The sequence below is a fragment of the Bufo gargarizans genome, chromosome 5 (assembly GCF_014858855.1).
Source record: "Bufo gargarizans isolate SCDJY-AF-19 chromosome 5, ASM1485885v1, whole genome shotgun sequence".
Taxonomy (NCBI): Eukaryota; Metazoa; Chordata; class Amphibia; order Anura; family Bufonidae; genus Bufo; species Bufo gargarizans.
The window spans coordinates 51,637,205-51,661,174 of record NC_058084.1 but is presented as its reverse complement, the minus strand read 5'-3'; the positions used below and the strand labels follow the sequence as shown (position 1 = coordinate 51,661,174).

Genomic DNA, 23,970 nt, shown 5'->3' with positions numbered 1-23,970 from the left:
ACATATCTCAGTCCTGAGATATGTCAAGTCAAGAGAAAGGGACACAAGGACACATCTGTATGCCAACCTAGTACAAATGGGGTGTTAAGTACAATCATAGTTGAGTACCAGCACATAGTGGTAGTGCCAAGATATTGATTGGTTAGAACAGGTTAAAGCAGAACTGTCATTATATATGCTGTACTGCCTGGCATGGTTGATTGACAAGTAGGTCTAGAAGATGACCTCCTTCGTCTAGTTGGACCTTGACTAATTGTAGCTATGGTAGTTTTATAATCTATCTAAATGGAATAATACATAGATTACGGTAGTTGTATATATGAAATTTAAAGGGGTTACAAATATAGTAGACCTATCCTTGGGATACAGTAGGTCATTGATCTTAGAATGACACGCGGTACCCATGCTGATCAGTAGTTTCAGGCTGCCACGGTGCTGGAAACTGGATGGAGTCAGAAACAGAAGGCTCAATACACTGTGTAGTTTCCACTTGAATGGGAGCTGAGGTCCCCTGGCACGGCCGCAGCACAGTCTATGGATCTGTCTCACCCTTGTCTATACGCGGTATAGTCTCCAGCACCAAAGACTGAAACAGCTGAGTGGTAGGGGTGCCGGGTGTCGATGACCTATCTTATGGATAGATCATCCATATCTGTAGCCCAGAGAATCCCTTTAATAATAAAGTATTGGGCAAGTCTGGATGATCTATTTAGCCCAATGTCTAGGTCATGCATTCAGCCCGCCTTTGTGCAGCCCGAAGGAATGAGTTTCATTGGCTTCAAATACATCCACTGGAGCTCCTGGAGCAGTAAGGAGTGGACACAGTACCTTGGAACATCTGAGAGCCACAGGATGGAGAGCTCTGCAATAGAAAACCGAAAGAGTGGACACTATTACTGAACTGCTGTCATTGCTTGTAATGTGCAACTATCTGATATCATTGCTAAGGTATCGTTTCAGGAAACATCCACTTTCTGTTTCCTTCCTCTACATTCTTTATCATAATAATACTGATGGAATGGGAACATGGAAACTGATCGGACAAGTCACAACCAGCACGTATGTCTACTTCATGTGCATCCATCTCCTCCTCCTGAAGGCATAAAATCCTTGGAGATCTTTAATTTGGCAAAACATCAGATACTTTTGTGTGTATACTAGATAATAGTAGTGTATATACAGTATATATATATATATATATATATATGTGTGTGTGTACAGTTGTGTTCAAAATAATAGCAGTCAGACATCACTAACCTGATCAATCACTGTTTTTGGTAGAGATTATATTTCTACATGGCAAATAATTTACTAGCAGGTATAGTAGAGTAATATAAACCCAACAGTCATGACATGCATGCTGCTGATTCTCTGTAATTCAATCACTTATTGAAAGGGGCATGTTCAAAATAATAGCAGTGTGGAGTTCAATGACTGAGGTCATTCATTCTTTGAAAAACAGGTGGCAATTATTGCCCTTATTTAAGGAAGGAAGGCAGCAAATGTTGTACATGCTGGTTACAGTGCATTTCTCTCTGAAATTCTGAGGAAAATGGGTTGTTCCAGACATTGTTCAGAAGAACAGTGTACATTGATTAAAAAGTTGATTGGAGAGGGGAAAACATATAAAGAAGTGCAGAAAATGATAGGCTGCTCAGCTAAAATGATCGCAAATGCTTTAAAATGGCAACCAAAACCTGAAAGACGTGGAAGAAAGAAAAAAACTACTATTCGAATGGATAGAAGGATAGCCAAATGGCAAGGACTCAGCCAACAATCAGCTCCAGGAAGATCAAAGAAGGTCTTAAGTTACCTGTGAGTACTGTTACAATTAGAAGACCCCGATGTGAAGCCAAGTTATCTGCAAGAAGCCCCCGCAAAGTCCTAGACATGTGCGGAAGAGGTTACAATTTGCCAAAAGAGCACATTGACAGTAAGATTGTTCTTTTTGGGTCTAGTGGCCGGAGACAGTTTGTCAGACGACCCCCAAACACTGAATCCAAGCCACAGTACACGGTGAAGACAGTGAAGCATGGTGGCGCAAGCATCATGATACAGGGATGTTTCTCATACTACGGTGTTGGGCCTATTTATCGCATACCAGGGATCATGGATCAGTTTGAATACATCAGAATACTTGAAGAGGTCATGCTGCCTTATGCTGAAGAGGAAATGCCCTTGAAATGGGTGTTCCAACAAGACAACGACCCCAAACACACCAGTAAACGTGCAACATCTTGGTTCTAGACCAACAAGATTGACGTTATGGAGTGGCCGGCCCAATCCCCGGATCTTAATCCAATAGAAAACTTGTGAGGTGACATCAACAATGCAGTTTCTGAGGCAAAACCAGGAAATAGAGAAGAAATGTGGAATGTAGTCCAATCATCCTGGGCTGGAATACCTGTTCACAGGGGCCAGAAGTCGGTTGACTCCATGTAACACAGATGTCCAGCAGTTCTCAGAAACAGCGGTTACACAACTAAATATTAGTGATTCAAAGGAAAGCAAAATCTTCAAACATTTTTCAGTTTATATAGTGAATGTTTAAGTTTGTAAAGAAGAATCCAAACACTGCTATTTTTTTGAACAGTCTAATATTCACTTTTCTTCAATTTTATTAGAGGAACAGCACAAATTTGATATATTTTTCTTCATGTTTTGATTTGGAATAGAATATTCCCAATGAATTTGTGTTTATGGAAATAAAAGCTATTAGAAGGATTTTGAGCTTTATTAACTTTTTTAAACACACTGCTATTATTTTGAACACAACTGTATATAGGTGGTATTAAAGGGATTGTCTGGCATTGAAACTCTATTTACAGTATATACTCTATAAGTACCATCAAAATCCGACACTCCAGCTGTTCTGAAACTACAACTTCCAGAATCCTCCTTTTACTTCTACTAAGTGTGCATGCTGGGAGTTGCAGTTTCAAACCAGCTGGCGTGCCAAAGGTTGCTGACCCCTGCTCTATAAGTTAAGTCTATGTAAATGGGAGAGGGGGCTCTCTGCTCAGGATCTTCACCTCTTGGACCAAGAGGAGAGAGGTTACAAAGAGCAGCTCTCGCTTTGGAGGACCTGCATTACAGAGACAAGTCGTTGATTTGAATAAATTGTGTGCAATGTTATACAACTATCTCCAGAATGGGTCCTGCCTGGAGCTGCGAATTTAAAGGGTTTGTCCCATGAAAAATATATTCTACAGTTTTTAAACCAGCACCAGAATCTGAATACTTTTGTAAATGCATGTAAAAAATACATTTGCATAGCCACTGAGTTATTTAATAAAATGTATCTGTATAGCGCCACCTGCTTTTTGTTCTTTTTCTTATTTCTTTGACCTGATCACTGAGATGGCCGCACATGCTCAGTTTCATCCTTCAAACTGCCTCCTGAGCTGTGATAGGAAGAGATGAGACACGCCCCCTGAGCTGTGATAGGGAAAGCTGAGACACACCCCCTGAGCTGTGATAGGGAAAGCTGAGACACCCCCCCTGAGCTGTGATAGGGAGAGCTGAGACACACCCCCTGAGCTGTGATAGGGAAAGCTGAGACACCCCCCCTGAGCTGTGATAGGGAGAGCTGAGACACGCCACCTGAGCTGTGATAGGGAGAGCTAAGACACGCCCCCTGAGCTGTGATAGGGAGAGCTGAGACACGCCCCCTACACTGCAGCAGAAAAGACACTCCCCTTGAGCTGCCAGCTTGATATAAATCTAGTAGAGCAATGAATGGGGAGATCTCTGGATCCATGTGAGGTACAGGGCTGGTTCTAGCTTTGTTAGAAAGAGATTGTCATGTACTATATGATTTTTATTTTTTACATTAGTCATGGGATAACCCCTTTAAGTTGGCCGCCTATGTGCATTTTTCTCCATTCACTTCTGTGGGAGATCCAAAAACAGCCATGGAACTCCGACAGAAGTGAATGGAGAGAGCCAAACATGCGCAGTCACCACTCCACTGATAGGGTTACTGGCATCAGGCAGGACAGGGGTGTTGAGGAACCCCGCTTCTGGAGATAGGCGTGCACCCCGAAGGCTTGACCCTATCTATCTATCTCCTGTGGATACGCCATAAACTTCTGAGATGAGAATATCCCTTTAAATTATTACTTTTTAATATGAATAGTTAACAATGTAACATCCTTGTTAGAATACCAGAAGCACTTGCATTGAAAAGGGGTAGTGTTAGTATAATATAGGAAGTATAGTATATAGTATATAGCATAGTATCGTATATTATAGTATATTGTCAGTATAATATAGTAAGTATAGTATAGCATAGTATAGTATATAGTATAGTGTTAGTATAATATAGTTAGTATAGTATAGTGTGAGTATAGTATAGTTAGTATAGAATAGTATAGTATAGTGTTGGTATAATATAGTTAGTATAGTATATAACAGTGGTGGTGAACCTATGGCACGGGTGCCAGAGGCGGCACTCAGAGCCCTCTCTGTGGGCACCCGCACCCTGGAAAAAGTCTATGGCGTACTAATATGTCTTATGCTTTTCCTGCCAGGGCTATTATAGCTAAATGATAAAGTACATGGAAGATACACTATACTGGTATTCAGGTTAAATTACTGTTTTGGCACTTTGCGATAAATAGGTGGGCTTTGGGTTGCAGTTTGGGCACTCGGCCTCTAAAAGGTTCACCGTCACTGGTATATAGTATTGTATATAGTATAGTGTGAGTATAGTGCAGTTAGTATAGAATAGTATAGTATAGTGTAGTGTTAGTACAATATAGTTAGTGTAGTATATAGTGTGTGTATAGTATAGTTAGTATAGAATATTATAGTGTGGGGTTAGTATATTTAGTATAGTATATAGTATAGTTAGTATAGTTAGTATAGTATAGTATTAGTATAGTTAGTATAGTATAAAGTATAGTTAGTATAGTATTAGTATTATATAGTTCATATAGAATAGTGTTAGTATAGTATAGTGTGAGTGTAGTTAGTATAGTATATAGTATAGTATAGTATTAGTATAGTATAAAGTATAGTTAGTATAGTATTAGTATAGTATAAAGTATAGTTAGTATAGTATTAGTATAGTATAAAGTATAGTTAGTATAGTATTAGTATTATATAGTTCATATAGAATAGTGTTAGTATAGTATATAGTATAGTGTGAGTGTAGTTAGTATAGTATAGTGTGAGTGTAGTTAGTATAGTATAGTGTGAGTGTAGTTAGCATAGTATATAGTATAGTGTGAGTGTAGTGTAGTAAAGTGTAGATGGAATAAGAGACAAGTGTATTTTTTCAAATTTGTTTCAGGTCTGATTCAACTGTCGGTTTCGAATAAGACCCGAATTGATCTGACCCAAAAGAAAAGTGCCCTGAAAGGCTCTGGATGACGTCCTGGGTCTCTCTAGCTCCAAAAATTCTCCTAATTCGAATCACCTAAAATCCTGATTCGATAGACTTCAAATGTTTCACAAAATTTGGGCCAAATTCCAACTCTGTAGAATGGATTTTCTGGCGCCAAGAGAAACATGAAATAAAAAGTGGATTTCATTTCCAGGACACAGAATTCATTTTCACACTTGTTATTTCTGCATCTTTTACGAATGTCGATTTTTAATTGAAACGCGATATGCTTTGATATTCATGGTGATTTTATACTGATATGCCGTAACCTTCATTCTTTAGGAATTACAACCAATTTTTTTTTCTTTTTTATGGTACAGTATTTTACTATGTTTTTTTTTTTTTCTCATTGAAAATGATTTCTGCGCAGCGTCTGTGCGGCTGCCTTTGATGACAACACTACTGTGATAATCTTTATACAATCCAAATATTCAAATTGGTCCATGACCCACTGTGATGGAAATAAGTATGAGATCGCGCGCTCTCCATTGGCCGCTATATAATGCAAACAGAGCTGGAATTCTGGAGCTTTTATTGTGGAATAAATAGCACAGCGTACAAGCTGCGTTGGGTTTTATTCTGAAGACAATGAGATTAACTGATTCATAAGAAACTGTTTTAGAAGAAAACAAGGCGGCAAATAATGCCCCGACCATCAAACATTCAGCAATGCAGCCAGGAAGTCACATTACACCAGCGCTCCCTCCGAGCTGAAAATCTAGGATTTCTGATCTTAAATAATTAGCTGCCAAAGGAGGGTGTGAAAGGCGAAGGGTCTGCGCAGCCGATTTTTACAGCTGGACCCTTAATACCATCCAATTTTTCTGATGTAGAGTAGACTCCATAACCCTATATCACAGATCTGACATTGCAGGAGTCTGCAGGTACATATTATCAGCCACCCGTCAAGTAGACCTCACCAACGAGCATTTATGGCTTTAAAGGGCCACTGTCAGCAGGATCAACCCAAATAAATCAGCCAAAATACTTTGCAGGCCTGATCCTGCTGATTAAGGGCTCATGTGCGCAAACTTTTTTTTTTGTCCGTGTCCGTTTCTTTTTTTTTTGCTTTTGCAGCCCATATGCAGAACCATTCATTTCAAGGGGGCCACAAAAATAACGGAAATGACTCAGTGTGCATTCCGTATCCGGTTGTGCGCAAGTCCGTTCCGCAAAAAAATAGAACTGATTTTGTCCGTTTTGCAGAAAAGGAGAGGAATTGTTACAATGGCTCCGCAAATAAAAAAACGGATGCCACACGGACGTCATCCGTATTTTTAGAGGATCCGCGTTTTGCAGACCGCAAAATACATACAGTCGTGTGCATGATCCTCATTCACACGTCAGTGATTTCCATAATTGTGAGCCAAAACCAGGATCGGAGCCTCCACAGACATAAGGAACAGCTTTTTTTCCCGTTTACGGGCCATTTTTCCATATGCATTCCGCTTCCATATTTCCGTTTTTCCGTTCCGTTGAAAGATAGAACATGTCCTATTATTGCCTGCAAATTACATTCCATGGCTTCATTAAAGTCAATGGGTACTTTTGCGGAACCATCTATTGAAAATGTTATGCCCAGCCCCATTTTTTCTATGTAATTACTGTATATGCCATACGGAAAAACGGAACAGAAATGGAAACACAACGGAAACAAAAAATGGAACAACGGATCTGTGAAAAACGGACCGCAAAACACTGAAAAATCCATACTGTCGTGTGCAGAAGGCCTAACCCTGGGTTCAGACCTGAGCGTTTTACAGCGCGTTCCTATGCGCTGTAAAACGCACAACAGGCAAGAACCAATGCTTCCCTATGGGAATGGTTCTCACCTGGGCATTTTACAGCGCGTACGATCGCGCTGTAAAACGCCCGACGCTCAAACAAGTGCTTGAGCTTTTTTTTGGGCGTTTGTCGCGCGTTCCCGCACATAGATATTCGGGAACGCGCGACAATGTGTGCACCCCTGTCTCTGTATGCGCGATTGTAAACGCCCGTACAATTGCGCATACAGAGCGCTCGTTTCAGAACGCTCAGGTGTGAACCCCCTGTTAGGGAAAGATCTGCACCTGTCCTGTGTTTAGAGCCGAACCTGGTTTTGGCTCAAAATCACTGATGGAAATCACTGACCAAACACTGAAGTGTGAATGAGAATTTATGGAAATGAAAATGTTAAACAGAAGTCGAACTAAAGTAAAAAATCCAAGTCTGACAAAACGTACAGAGGACTTGTTACCACCCCTGATTTACCCATTTATTTATGTACCGTATTTGCATTCCCCATTCTGGCGGCATCTTTTATTAGAACTGAATTGTGCAATTCCTCTGCTATTCCTCCTGGAAATATATGACTAAATCGGACCTTCAAAAGTATTGGCTTTTTTCCCCTTTCTTTACAGACTGTGCATGAAAATCCGTAGCTGCAAATCTGCACGCGGCCTCAGGGTGCACGCTGCAGCTTTGTGCGCAAAAAGTGGGTTTTTTTCCGCACAAAATCCATGCAAAAAAATCTTTTTTCGCAATTCCCAACCATGTGCAGCCACCCTTAGGCCTCTTGCAGACGAGTGTGAGCGGATTAGGTCCGGATGTGTTCAGTGAAAAATGCGCAATTTCGCAAGCAAGTTCATTTAGTTTTGCCTGAGATCACGTTCAGTTGTTCAGTTTTTATCCCGCGGGTGCAATGCGATTTAATGCGTTTTGCACGCGGGTGATAAAAAACTGAAACAACATCTCTTAGCAACCATCTGTAAGAAAAAGCATCACATCTGCACTTGCTTGCGGATGCAATGCGATTTTCACGCAGCCCCATTCACTTCTATGGGGCAAGCATTGCGTGAAAAACCCATAATATAGAACATGCTGCGATTTTCACGCAACGCACAAGTGATGCGTGAAAACCAGCACTCATGTGCACAGCGGCATTGAAATGAATGAGTCCGTATTCAGTGCGGGTGCAATGCGTTCGCATCACGCATTGCATCCACGCAGAATACTCGCTCGTGTGAAAGGGGCCTTAGTGTTTTTCCCCCAATTTTTTCTTTATTATTTCAATATTGTGTAAAAGAGTAGCGCGGGACGTCAGCAATGAGACGTACTAGAGAGCAAATCTAAGTGTTAGGCTTTCTTCACACATTCATTTTGATTTGGTGTTTTTAGACAGAAAAAAAAACACTTTAAAAATACTTTTTTGTAAAAATGTCTTTAATATGCAGTATGTTTTAGCACATGTTTTAAGGCAATTTTGCAAGGCATGCATTTTTTTAAAATTGGTGAGCATGTACCCCCTATGATGTCACTTCCTTTCTGACCTAAATACCATTCAAAGCACAACACGTGTTTTTTCAAGCAGAGACAAGAGACAAAAAAAAACAATAGTTGTTGATGGCACAAAAATGTTTCAAAGTTTCCATAGGGCGCAATTTTTTTTACAAAAAAAATAATAATAAACACAAAAAAACGCAAGTAAAAAAAATGGTGCAAAAAAAAAAGGGAAAAAACACTGCAAAAATGATGTTTGAAACCAGCCTTACAAGGTCACGCGTTCAACGCCAGCCCCACCGTGCCCAGCCTCTGGCTGCAGCTTTTACCTCTGTATGATTGTAGCGTCTCTTAATCATAGGGTATAAAAATCCCTTTTATATGGAACAGTAAATCCTCAATGAGAAAAAATATGGAACAAGCTCTTCAGGTTTTTTTTTTCTTTTTATATTTTTATACCTCAAAGGACAAGAGGTGTCATGCTTTGCTTCCTCTGCTTTGAAATGTATTCACTCTGCGTCTTTTATAGTCTTGTGACTACATATTGAAACATTAACAATATTATTATTTCAGCGGCAGTAAAACTGTACATCATCAGGCGGCAGAAGATAGAGAAGGGAAAATTACATTATTCATTCCGAATAATTTCCTACGAGAAAATAAATGTAACAGCGGATAAGGGGTTTGAAATGGATACTGATTCTCTGAATTCTTTCCTGTCTGTTTCAGGAAATGGCGAGATCTTCTTGATAGCGAAGTACAATGTACCTAAAGTTCACTTGCAAACATGGTTTACTGCTCTGAAAGTCATCTGCATTTTCCTTTAGAATTCCAAACCACTGGAGATCTCGGTAATCTGGGAGATCTGATCCAGTATCGTTTGGAAATATCCTAGATAATAACTTAGCTATTCAGATCGGTGGAGAGGATGGAACGCTTTGATCCCTTCTCATTGTTTAAGGAGATGACGCTGGGAATGTAGATGATGACTGAATGGCTGAGCTGGGAAAATATGAATCTTAATTGTCTCAATTTTGGATTCTTTTTGATAATCGTTACTGATTCTATTCTTTTTCCGGCAGAAGACAAAGGCTCCCGTTCCTCTGGTGCTGACCGATGGTCCCAAATGGTTGTTGGATGTGACCTGGCAAGGAGTCGAGGATAGCAAGAACAACTGCATCGTCTACAACAAAGGTAAAGCTTGTGGCATTTGATTTTAAAGGGTGTTTCAAAAAGATGGACCCGATTTGAAATCGCTGTATCTCAGCAACCGCCAACCATCATTCCCAAGATGGCCTCTCTGCAACACAAGGCATTTTGTGTTCTGTAGTCCAGCAAGACCGAATCTCTGTAAATGTGACGTATTGTGCATTCATCGGCATTTTGCCATTGATCTGCCAGTGCCAAAGAGTGTTCTTTGTTGGTACCAATAATTTGGGGAATCAGGCTGCTCATGTAAGGTGAAGAGCACAGGGCGACGACGCATTTCAGAGCAAAACATGAGAACATGAAAATTAAAGGGATTGTCTCATCTCAGACAATGAGGGTCCATTGCTAGGATATGCCCCCATTGTCTTATAGGTGCGGGGACTCGCACCTATATCGAGAACGGAGCCTCGCAAAGTGGTGCCTGGAGGACTCCAGTCCGGCCACCACCAAGCGCACTCCCCATAGAAGTGCGCTTGACCGGCCACCGCTCCCATTCACTTCTATGGGCCAGATGGCTCTGCTCTTCATTCGTCTCCATTCTCGAAATAGGTGTGGCTCCAAGCTGTGGGACCCGCACCTATAAGACAATGGGGGCATATCCTAGCGATATGTCTGTGATGAGACAACCCCTGTAATGACTTGTTAAACCATTTGTAAATTTTTGGCTGGTTGTAACATGTTGCCACCATGAAATATACGGCTTTGAAATCAAGTCTCTCTTTTTGAAATACCCTGTGATTATGATGTAGATGTTTTTGGGATCCTGTTGGAATCCATTGTGCAATTGAGGCTGGATATACCTAGCCACAGAATTCATGGCATAAATGGTATAAGGGATCTATGGGCACCATGCAGTGATGGAGCCAAGTAGTTAATATAACTCGTTGGCTATGATTGCACAGAAATGCTGATTATTCCTTCTTCATTCAACATTTGGGTCCCAATTATCCAAAACAGTACATGGACCTGCAAAGATGTACCACAAATATTAAGGCATGCACCCCTTCATAATTGAGGTGCAGGGGAAAGATTGACATCGGTCTCAATAAATGTCCCCCAGTTATTATATTTTCCAACATTTAGACATTTTCTACCTGCCTTAGACCTCCTAAAGTTACAGTATTTTTGCTACAAGGTATATCTGATGAAGAGCCCAGGATGGAGTTAAAAGTTGTTGTACAGTAAATAAAAGACACATTACTGCTTGGCCTTTTGGTTTTGTGTAATGTCCTGTGACTGAGAGCATCGCCAGTTAGTAGATGCTTAGTTCCTCTGATATCCGATTACATCAGGTATGATGTGGCTATGAAGGGACCGTCGGCCCTTAACGTCTGTCGCTCCATTTCATAATCTATTTGCAGAAGACTTCTTGGTAGCATTAGGTTTTGCTATTTCAAACAGCAGCTAATTGTAGTTACACTTTAAACATCCTTCTTGGACAATGTTCCTTGTCAAGGAGAGGACTTCGAAGAGCTGCCTGCTGATGATAGCCACATCCAGTACAAACTGTGTGCATGGTAATCCCAGCTCTCAGATGAGATCTTTTTGTGAAGTGCCATTTTTTTTCGGTACATAAAAAAGACATTGACAGAGAAGTCCATGGTAGTGTTGATCGAGCACCGTAGTGCTCGGGGGCTCGGGCCGAACACATCAGGATGTTCGGGTGCTCGACCAAGCACCCGAGTATAATGGAAGTCAATGGGAGAACCAGAGCATTAAACCAGGCACCCCCTGCTCTGAAGAGGGGAAGGTGTCTGGTTCATAGGAAAATGTCTGAACAGCATGGGGAGGATGTCTGGATGCATCTTGGACTCCCAGGTCGCTGCTGGAAACGATGTTGTCCGAATAGTACACCACTTTTACAGACTGACAATAATACGCACAAAACCAAAGAAAAAAATAAATTTTTGAGGAAAAATCCTATATATATTTACTTGTATATAAAGTGCAAGTGCTGCCAAAAATTACAAGGAAGAGGCACTCCGATACAACCTGTATATCACATAAAGGAGGACCTCATTCACATTGTGGTAGAATTGTTCAGGTAGAGGGACCCCTACACTCATAAAGCCTATGCACTAAGGGAAAGGGCTGCCAAAAATTACAAGGAACCGGCCCTCCAATACACCCTTTATTACACACAAAGGAGGGCATCATACACAGCCTTGAAAAATTAGATTAATTTTGAGCAAGTGCCTGCTGATCTGACCATCTAAAGCATTATGGGCGAGGGCCTGCTGCCGCTTTAGTGCCTCTAGATAACCTGGGGATGATCGCATGTCCCCGTGACGGTGACGATCCATTTCGATGTCTGCCCTATCAACTTTCAATGTTATTTTCAGCCCAAACCATGTAGACCATGGTTCGATTCTGGAGAGGGAGCCTGAGAAATGGCTACAGCTACCACATTCAAGCAAGGCAGCATGCACGCAAATTACCTATTAGGCATAATTAGGTGAGGGCCTGCAGGTGAGCTGACCCTGTAAAAGATTTTAGGTGCGGACCTGCAGGTGAGCTGACCCTGTAAAAGATTTTAGGTGCGGACCTGCTGGTGAGCTGACCCTGTAAAATATCGTTGGTGAAGGCCTGCTAGTGAGCTGACCCTGTAAAAAGTTATATGCGGGGGCCTTCAGGTGAGCTGACCCTGTAAAACATTATATGCAAGGGCATGCAGGTGAGCTGACCCTCTAAAAAATTAAATGCAAGGGCCTTCAGGTGAGCTGAACCTCTAAAAGATTTGATGTGCGGGCCTGCTGGTGAGCTGACCCTGTAAAAGATTTGAGCTGCAGGCCTGAAAGTGAGCTTACCCTCTAAATAATTAAATGCGAGGGCCTTCAGGTGAGCTAACCCTGTAAAAGATTTGATGTGCGGGCCTGCTGGTGAGCTAACCCTGTAAAATATTCGGAAGGGGGGGCCTGCTGGTGCGCTGACCCTGTAAAAGATTGTAGGTGAATGCCTGCTGGTGAGCTGACCCTCTAAAAAATTATATGCGAGGGCCTGAAGGTAAGCTGACCTTTTAAAGATTGTAGGTGAGGGCCTGCTGGTGAGCTGACCCTCTAAAAAATTATATGCGAGGGCCTGCATGTGAGCTGACCCCGTAAAACACTATATGGGAGGGCATTATATGTGATGAATAATGTTGATATGATGGAAGAGGAGGAGGAGGAGGAGAAAAAGAATATTCAACCATATACCCTTGTTTGTGGTGGAAGGAGTGCATGGGAATACAGTGCATTCAGTACATTATAAGCAACACATTTAAAGTGCCTTTATGTACAGCCGCTTTCCTCTGGTGGAATCGAAAAGTCATGCCTTGTTCATTGGCGTATCCACATAGCACCCGATGACACGTTCCGACCAGCTAATCACTGTAATACCAGTAGCCAACATGGCTACTGGCATTACAGTGAGTACAGCACTTAACTGCACGTTTATTGGCTACATAGAAGCTGTGAAACGTGCGGGGAGGAGACTCGAGCATTGCACTCGAGCATATACGGTACTCGGCCGAGTACTGACATGTGCTGAGCATAGCGATGCTTGAGCCGAACTGGTATTCGGCCGAGCATGCTCGCTCAACACTAGCCCATGGATTTTACATATCTGTGTGAATTTTGTGCCGAGTGGCATTGCTCTAGAAGACCTCTTGTAGCCAACTCATTGAAAGGGTTAATGAGAGGAGGCTTGTTATTAGAAACCCCTGTGACAGTCAATTACAGTAATTTTTTTCTGTCCTTAAAGGGGTTGATTTTGTTATTGATAGACAATTCTTAGGCTACATCATCGACATCTGATCGGAAGGGGGAGAGGTGGGAAAGACCCTCACCCACACCAATCAGGAATTCTGTAGTCGTTTTGGCACAAACTAGATCTTTGTCCATTGAGTAGTGGATGGAATTGTTTACTGCAGCTCAGTTCCCATTGAAGTAAGTGGGAGTGGTGCTGCAATAACCTGTGTAGGCTGTTTAGTTCTGGCACTGAGTTCCAGTGCTGGAGCTGCATTGAAACAGCTAATCGGTTGGGGTTGTGGTGTGTCAAACCCAATGCCAATTAGATATGCCTATCCTTAGGATAGGCCACCAGCTACAAAATCCTGGCATACCCAGGAAGATATACTTTATAGGCCTTTAAGACAAGATGCTATAACTAGCCAGTCCACTATGCATACCTTATAGTTGCAATGAAAACCAGATATAATCAGCAAAAGTTAAAAAGAAACTTGTAAATTTATAGATATTTCAAGATACTCACGGTTTAGCTTTGTGGTTTCAGATGCCAAAGCAAACTATAATTCTTAATGCACTTAATTTTAAAATGAAATGAAGGGTGGTTGGGGTAAATATCTAATGGGGTCTTCCGTCACAGAAACAGTGCCAAATACCCCGTAGCACTGTCTACAAAAATTGAATTAGTATGGGGGCACCCTGAAAGCCTATGTTATATGCAACAAGACTCAAGCATTAGTAATCACCCCATAAGACGCATTGACATTCCCCCCCCCCCTGCTTTGGGGAGAAAAAAGTGCGTCTTATAGGGTGAAAAATATAATAATTACCCCTTTGAATATTGTGATAGATTAACATAAGGTAAGATAGTATAATACTGAGAACACAAGTTGCTTATGGTAATATTCCCTATTGTGAACCAACACAACTCTTAGTTGTGCCTTAAAGAGACTTTGATGATCTCTTTGTAGATTTCGCAGAACATATTAGAATTTTACACATTTTTTTCTAGGTTTACAAACATAGGAGCACACTGAGATGAAATATGTTTTTTGTTTTTGCCAAGGCAACCTATTGACTGTTATAAAGAAAGAGGAAAAAAAATACGAATTTAAAGCAAACCAAGCGTTCATATCAAATTATTTACATCCGAAACATTAATCGCAACATCAAAGACTCCAAAAAACTTCCTCAAAACAATTACAAGTTGTCCTTTTAATCATTACATTTTACACACTCAGAAGTAGATTTCTTTGTAACCTTCACAAGCCTTTGAAAGCACCAAATGAAATATTAAATATATAAATACACAGCATCAATTTGCATTTAAATAATGCATGTCAGGTTCTGTAAAACATAACATTTGTTGTGAAGGAACATGCACAATGGAGAAAACGCTGTCGGCTGGGAATGATCTACGTTCAAATCAGATACTATGGCTTGGTATATCTCCTTCAATGATTTTTGCTCTTAGGTGACCCCAATTATGAAAACCAGGCTTATTACTCATAGAGTTGAAGTTAACTCTTTATTTACTCACAATGGAAAACCATTGATGTCATTTTTTGCGGCTCAAAATGTTCAAGGATTTCTCTGCAGGCATCTTCAAAGGCCTAAGAACTGTCCAATGTCTTGACCAATGGGAGATGGGAACTTAGATTTGTTTCCATCAACTTTGTTTTTATAAATTACCATTAGCTTGTATCATGGCTGATTGCTACCATTTGGGTTTCCTCATTGGAACTCTATGCTCACCTGTCTTCCATAATTTTGCAAGGCCTATCATAAACTTGCAAGGCCTATCATTGGGGCTAAAATCTAATTGTCTATGATTTTCCATTTCCAATTGGAATTTCTCTGCAGGTGAACATTGATGAGAAGATTTTTGTTCTGTTTGCAAAATAAGCAGGTGGCAACTGCCTCAACCTAAATACTGTGGAAAAATAAGGTTCAGTGCATGCAGCAATGTAACCGGCAGACTTTTCTATACAATCTGAATAGTATCCAAGCACGTCATGTGCGGTCGGAAATTGTTGGTGGTTGACCACACGTTACAGTTAAAGGAAGAGAAGCTTGAACATGTTTAGGCATTGGATTTTTATAACTTTTTTTAATAGGTAGAGGTTAAATAGAGTTTTAATACATTCAGATTGGGCCTTAGGAACCCAAACTCCTGACCCGTTCTTGTTTTTATCACTTCAGTTAGAAGTATGTCCTGATGTTCACCTTGTTGTTGAGCTTCACACAGTGGACTTCTGTCTATTGAGATCTAGTTATCTCCATGGTTACAGACTACAAACAAACCACGTGTAGTCACATCTAGCAATCATACTGTCTTAAGCTGGCTGCACACATTAGATTCATTTTTGCATGAACCCACTGATTTTGGTGGGACTGGACAACCATCTAATGTGTATGATAGTGTCCTCACTCCTCAGTGAACACATATGTGGGGGGGAAGAAGGATCCGGCTTTTGTATATCAAAATGCCTGATCCTTTTATTCTGAAGAGAGATAAGCCACCACAAAAGGTGCATGGCAGCAGCTTACATCGCTTTTCTCATTCAGGCCACAAGAGTGTTCTGCTAAGTATACATGTGTATGGGAGGTTAGGAGTTATAGCCATTGAGCATCCAAGTGTTCATCCCTCAGCTATCTAAAGTGTATGGACAGCCTTAAGGCCCCTTGCAGACGAGCGTGTCCGGATTAGGTCTGGATGTATCCCGGTGCATTGCGGCAAATCCGTGCTAGTAGGTACGCAATTGCAGTCAGTTTTGTCTGCGATTGCGTTTTGTTGTTCAGTTTTTTATCGCGCGGGTGCAATGTGTTTTGCATGCGCGTGATAAAAAACTGAATGTGGTACCCAGACCCGAACTTCTTCACAGAAGTTCGGGCTTGGGATCGGTGTTGTGTAGATTGTATTATTTTCCCTCATAACATGGTTATAAGGGAAAATATTAGCATTCTGAATACAGAATGCATAGTAAAATAGGGCTGGAGGGGTTAAAAAAATGTAAAAAATAATTTAACTCACCTTAATCCACTTGTTCGCGCAGCCGGCATCTCTTCTGTCTTCATCTGTGATGAAAAGGACCTTTGATGACGTCACTACGCTTATCACATGGTTATTCACATGATCCATCACCATGGTGATGGATCATGTGATGAGCGTAGTGACGTCATGAAAGGTCCTTTTCATCACAGATGAAGACAGAAGAGATGCCGGCTGCGCGAACAAGTGGATTAAGGTGAGTTAAATTATTTTGTATTTTTTTTTAACCCCTCCAGCCCTGTTGTACTCTGCATTCTGTATTCAGAATGCTATTATTTTGCCTTATAACCATTTTATAAGGGATAATAATAATGATCGGCTCCCCATCCCGATCGTCTCCTAGCAACCGTGCGTGAAAATCGCACCGTATCCGCACTTGCTTGCGGATGCTTTGCGATTTTCACGCAACCCCATTTATTTCTATGGGGCCTGCGTTACGTAAAAAACGCACAAAGAGGAGCATGCTGCGATTTTCACGCAACGCACAAGTGATGCATGAAAATCACCGCTCGTGAGCACAGCCTTATAGAAATGAATGGGTCCGGATTCAGTGCGGGTGCAATGCGTTTGCCTCACGCATTGCACCCGCGCGGAAATCTCGCCCCATGTGAAAGGGTCCTAAGCCTTTCATAAACAAGAGATATTTATCTGCAGATAATTGGCAGATCTAACATACTACAGTAGACTCTTCTGTTAATCTGATGTGTGTAATCAGCCCAGGCATCCATTAGTCAGCAGATCTCACCAAATTTAGCAGGATCTGCCATTGGTCTGCAGATAGATATCTCTTTACGTCTGTCCTCAATTTCTTGCTGTAGACACAAATTGTTAGGATATTTTTAACGAAGATTATTTGCAAAGTTGTACATATATTTATTTTAAATGGCTTCAAAAGGCAAAAATATCCTTTCAAAATCGAATGCGTGAGGTGTCTTGGATCCCACCAGGGGTCACAGTGCCTTTTTAAAAGTTTGAGTTTTCTACAACTATCTGTTCTCCTTTGATTTATTTATTGCTGGGAATCCAAGCTCGGTGTGTAAAATTGATCAATCTATATTCTATGCATTTTCTCTTTTTTCTTATAATAAATATATTTTGTTTTCTGAAATATTCAAACATGTCCATTACCAAACCAATCACTGCCCTCCTGCCCTTTGCAGGGTTCTGATTGACAAACCTAATATTGGTGGAATGTGCAAAATATCTACTCTGACTATATATCTGTCGCTGATCCTCTAATGGGAATAAATTAATATCTTACATGAAAGTGGAAGGATGTTTTATTCAAAGACTGCCAATAGATAGATTATTTATATCTTAATAACATTGAAATATGAACATTTACTATTCGACACAGAAAGAGCTTTGATTTACAGCCAAAATCCATGGTAAAGCTAAGGGAAGCTAGTGGGGGACATGTCTCTGGGTGTTGGGTTCCTCAGGGGTGTGTCAAAAAGCCCCTCTGCCTTGGCTAGGGTATTTAGATAAATATATTTTAAAAAGTGGATGTCCAGCACTCGTTGTTCTTTAAAAACGTTTTAGTTTATTAGATACATATTCAAATATATGTGGACCTAGACATATTAAAATCCAAAGATCTGCTGGTGCGTTTCTGGAGTCGATGCACCCTTACTAATTTTAGTGCAGAAACAAATCTTTGGATTTTAATATGTCTTCTTTTTGTATCTAATAAACAAATTCTAATTGTATCTAATAAAAAATTAAGGAACGAGTGCTGGATATCCACCCTTATATCTTTGGACTAAACTGCAGAGTGGCCAGCCCTGAGAAGCCTGTGCACCATGAACACTGGGAGGTTGCTGAAATTCTGGGGGAGCAATATCTTTTTCCCCCCTTTTTTTCAGATACATATTGTAGATCCAGCTCTACGGCAGTAAACCGGTAGGCAAGCTATGACACTGGTTAAGATATCTGTTCTGGACAGCCTGCTGAGTGAGTTAAACATGGCTGCCGCACTTGACTGCCAAAAGGCGGTGGAGAGTTATCAAAACTGGTGTAACGGAAAACTGGCTTAGTTGCCCATAGCAACCAATCCGATTATGGATATGAAATCTCACCTGAAATAAAGTGACATTAATAGTATAGTAAATAGAGTAATAATGGTGTACGAGAGATTTCTTAAAATTCATTTTGATCTACAGTACAGACCAAAAGTTTGGACACACCTTCTCATTCAAAGAGTTTTCTTTATTTTCATGACTATGAAAATTGTAGATTCACACTGAAGGCATCAAAACTATGAATTAACACATGTGGAATTATATACAGAAAAAAAAGGGTGAAACAACTGAAAATATGTCATATTCTAGGTTCTTCAAAGTAGCCACCTTTTGCTTTGATTACTGCTTTGCACACTCTTGGCATTCTCTTGATGAGCTTCAAGAGGTAGTCACCTGAAATGGTTTTCACTTCACAGGTGTGCCCTGTCAGGTTTAATAAGTGGGATTTCTTGCCTTATAAATGGGGTTGGGACCATCAGTTGCGTTGTGGAGAAGTCAGGAGAATACACAGCTGATAGTCCTACTGAATAGACTGTTAGAATTTGTATTATGGCAAGAAAAAAGCAGCTAAGTAAAGAAAAACGAGTGGCCATCATTACTTTAAGAAATGAAGGTCAGTCAGTCCAAAAAATTGGGAAAACCTTGAAAGTGTCCCCAAGTGCAGTCACAAAAACCATCAAGCGCTACAAAGAAACTGGCTCACATGCGGACCTCCCCAGGAAAGGAAGACCAAAAGTCACCTCTGCTGCGGAGGATAAGTTCATCCGAGTCACCAGCCTCAGAAATCGCAGGTTAACAGCAGCTCAGATTAGAGACCAGGTCAATGCCACACAGAGTTCTAGCAGCAGACACATCTCTAGAACAACTGTTTAGAGGAGACTGTGTGAATCAGGCCTTCATGGTAGAATATCTGCTAGGAAACCACTGCTAAGGACAGGCAACAAGCAGAAGAGACTTGTTTGGGCTAAAGAACGCAAGGAATGGACATTAGACCAGTGGAAATCTGTGCTTTGGTCTGATGAGTCCAAATTTGAGATCTTTGGTTCCAACCACCGTGTCTTTGTGCGACGCAGAAAAGGTGAACGGATGGACTCTACATGCCTGGTTCCCACAGTGAAGCATGGAGGAGGAGGTGTGATGGTGTGGGGGTGCTTTGCTGGGGACACTGTTGGGGATTTATTCAAAATTGAAGGCATACTGAACCAGCATGGCTACCACAGCATCTTGCAGCGGCATGCTATTCCATCCGGTTTGCGTTTAGTTGGACTATCATTTATTTTCAACAGGACAATGACCCCAAACACACCTCCAGGCTGTGTTTAGGGGTATTTGACCATGAAGGAGATTGATGGGGTGCTGCGCCAGATGACCTGGCCCCCACAGTGAGCCGGACCGCAGAGTGAAGGCAAAAGGGCCAACAAGTGCTAAGCATCTCTGGGAACTCCTTTAAGACTGTTGGAAGACCATTTCAGGTGACTACCTCTTGAAGCTCATCAAGAGAATGCCAAGAGTGTGCAAAGCAGTAATCAAAGCAAAAGGTGGCTACTTTGAAGCACATAGAATATGACATATTTTCAGTTGTTTCACACTTTTTTGTTATGTATATAATTCCACATGTGTTAATTCATAGTTTTGATGCCTTCAGTGTGAATCTACAATTTTCATAGTCATGAAAATAAAGAAAACTCTTTGAATGAGAAGGTGTGTCCAAACTTTTGGTCTGTACTGTATCTGAATCAACCTTGTGTTTGATTCTGGTACAAAACAATTCCAGTAGTTCATAACAAGGCACAATTCCAAAGCATATATTGTAACAGTGCAGTTCTTTACCAATGGTTGTGTATGGACAGCAGCAATGATGGGTTGCAGTACTCCTTCTTTCTCTAAAATATCACTGCAATGAGGTTCTTGCCAAAAGAGGGTGGATCAGAGTGTAAAAGGATGTGCTAGCGGTGTTCCCTCTCACAGCAGTAAGGTCTCTTTGCTATAAACGTGCATAACATCTTGTTGTCTGACTCTAGTGCATGGCCTTGTGGGTTCTAGACCTTCTAACTTCCTTCTCTCAGGAGCACTTTGGTGGTAAAGGTGCTATCTTAGGTGTAGATGTCTCAGAGATGAGGGTTCTTTAATCTCAGGCCCAGCTTGCACCTTTAAGTCTTCATTGTTCTTCAGTCAGAACTAGACTAACTAACTAATCAGGGTGCGGACCCAAGGCCATCTCCTGGCAACCCAACGCAATCAGTCACCAAGTAAACCATTAATTGTCCTTACAATGCCATTAGGTTTACAAACATTTCAAATCACAACATTTGACTTACCAATAGTGTAACATTATAGCCATTAACCCTTTGCAGTAAGCCCATTCTGAGGTACTGCAATACAACTAGTCTAAGTCATGGAAGGCCTTACCTCTGGTTTGATCTAGGCCCCCTTCATGGGCTCCATACCAACCACATGGTCAGTCTTTATGTCCGCCCTTTCATACATGACCCAAGTGAAATAAAGAGAGAGCAAAATGTCTTCTACAAATATTTCCTGGGTCACGATATTGCATTGTTATTGAAGAAGAAACGTGTTTGTGCGAAGAAATGTAATTATCTTGTCTTCCTCATTACATGTATGGTTACCTGCGTTTAGCAGCATTATTAAAACAGGGTGTCGGTACAAATATTTAGCAATGGGAATTATGCATTCATAAGACGATTAAGTTAGCTAGTTAAGAAATTCCAATATTGCTTTTTAAATGACTTCAGGATATGGTAGGTACTGAGGTTATTATCTGTTATCAGGAATCCGGCGGAATTGTACGACTGGATAATAACTAAACAACTGACACAATGTAAAATTACATTATCAGTGTGTTAAAACAAAATTGCGCCCTAAAGGAGTGTACATGCCAGCTCAGAGCTGCAATGTAATTATGCTTAACTCTGATAATTAAAATACAGCGGAGATCAACAGAATCATTTTCATTAAGAAAATTATTAATGATGGTGGTATAACGGTAATTGATTGCAGAGCACCACAGGATAACGCCGGGCTGTAAAAACCAACATGTTTCCGAGGTGTCTGAGGCCATTCCATTATGTTGCCGAAGATAGTTGACGCTTCAAAGTGAACAGTGGTAGTAATCTGTGGACATGACGTAGGCTTCAAAGAGCCGAAATTCCTGACTCATTTGCCAGTTGCTAAGAAATGTAAACAAGTATTTTTTTTGTCATTGATTTTCCGTGTAATTTCGAAAAATATCTTACATTGTTTACTAAATAAGTTTATTTAATTTAGCATATGTTATATAGGTATCTTTTTTAATGTTATCAATCAATAAAGGAATATACTGATATTAACCGTTCTCGGTGATATATACATTTATTTATTTTACCTTTATTGCTCCTATCTCCCATTCTGGGCTGTGGTCACATGACCATGTCCATGCAGCTCTTTCTTATTTCCTATGTTACTTCCGGGGCAGGGATAGGGAAGTCAAGAGAGTCCAAATAAAATTTAAAAAAAAGAACGTGGGGAAGATGTACATGAGGTAAGCAACTACATGAGTGTATCCGTTAAAATCCATAGGAAAAACCTATAAAGGATTACTATGGTTTTTAACAGATAAGCTCATGTAATTGGTTACCTCATGTGCATCTTCCGCATGATTTTTCTTTTTCAGTTTGGACTCTCCTGTCCCTTTTTTACCATTTCATTGAATCCCTCTGGTCTGTTTCCATCCTGTATGCAGCACTTCCTGTTTCTGTATCCAACCCATGATGCACTTCTCCTTCCTCTGCCACAGCTCCAGCCCCGCCCCTAACACCCAGCTAGTTTATAGCTCCTCCCACCCAGCTAGTTACATGGACACTCCCCTACCACTGCCCTATTACTGTAGTGTCCTAGAGATAGTAATATAGAATACCCCAAAAAAAATGCTATACATTGCCACTATACAGTCCTAAATACTACTATACAGAACCCATATGATATCACTATACATTACCTAAATAATACTACTATACAGAGCCCATATCATATTACTATACAGTACACAAATAATGCTATTATACAGAGCACATATCACTCATATCATATCACTCACTATACATTGCCCAAATAATAATCCTATGCAATACTCAAATATACAAAGCATATCATATCACTATACATTACCCAAATACTACTACTATGCAGAGCCCATATCACCATACAGTACCCAAATAATACTACTATACATTACCCAAATAATACTACTACTATACAGAGCCTATATCATATTACTATACAGTACCCAAATAATACTACTATAAGAGCCCATATCACCATACAGTACCCAAATAATACTACTATACATTACCCAAATAATGCTACTATACAGAGCCCATATCATACTACTATACATTGTCCAAATAATACTACTATACTACTACTATACAGAGCCCATATCATATCACCATACAGCACCCAAATAATACTACTATACATAACCCAAATAATACTACTATACAGAGCCCATATCATATTACTATACAGTACCCAAATAATACTACTATACAGAGCCCATATCATATTACTATACAGTACCCAAATAATGCTATTATACAGAGCCCATATCATATCACTCACTATACATTGCCCAAATAATAATCCTATACAATACTCAGATGTACAGAGCACATATCATATCACTATACATTACCCAAATAATACTACTATACAGTACCCATTTCATATTACTACACATTACCCAAATAATACTACTCTACAGAGCCCATATCATATCACCATACAGTACCCAAATAATACTAGTATACATTGCCCAAATAATACTAGTATACATTGCCCAAATAACATTACCATACTTTCACTATACAGTACGCAAATAATACTACTGCACATTGTCCATCTGTTATGACTAGTACTGGAATAGCACTACTATACAGTGGCCATATCATATAACTGTACAGTGCCCAAAAAATATCATTATTAAAACCCTGCATGCTAGTAGTGTTGAGCGCGAATATTAGAATAGCGAATTTTTTTAGCAAATATCGGCACTTCGCTAATTCGCGAATATTTCGAATATAGAACTATAAATTCGTTATTTTTGAATATTCTTTATATATTTTTTTTTTTATTGTTATATTTTTTTCTTTCCCACTTCCCAAAAGTTGTTCTTACCTGTTCTGAGGATTCCTGGCTTCCTGGCTGCTCCAGTCAGTGCCCGTTGCCACTTCTGCCGACTTCTGTGCTCATGGAGCGTCCCCATCACCATGGGAACGCCTCCATACTAGAATGTACTGTCGGATGTGAGAATTAAGTTGA

General features: G+C 40.5%; 1 protein-coding gene across 2 annotated transcripts in view; it reads left to right on the top strand.

Moving 5' to 3' along the window:
* ZFPM2 (zinc finger protein, FOG family member 2) overlaps positions 1–23,970 on the top strand; it is a 417,173-nt gene that overhangs the window by 231,868 nt on the left and 161,335 nt on the right. Inside the window, exon 5 of one of the 2 annotated variants that reach the window (XM_044295248.1) lies at positions 9,733–9,841. In XM_044295248.1, coding sequence (XP_044151183.1) covers positions 9,733–9,841 — 109 coding nt within the window. Of the gene's footprint in view, positions 1–9,729; positions 9,842–23,970 lie in introns of both variants that reach the window. The other variant, XM_044295247.1, reaches the window with a different exon arrangement.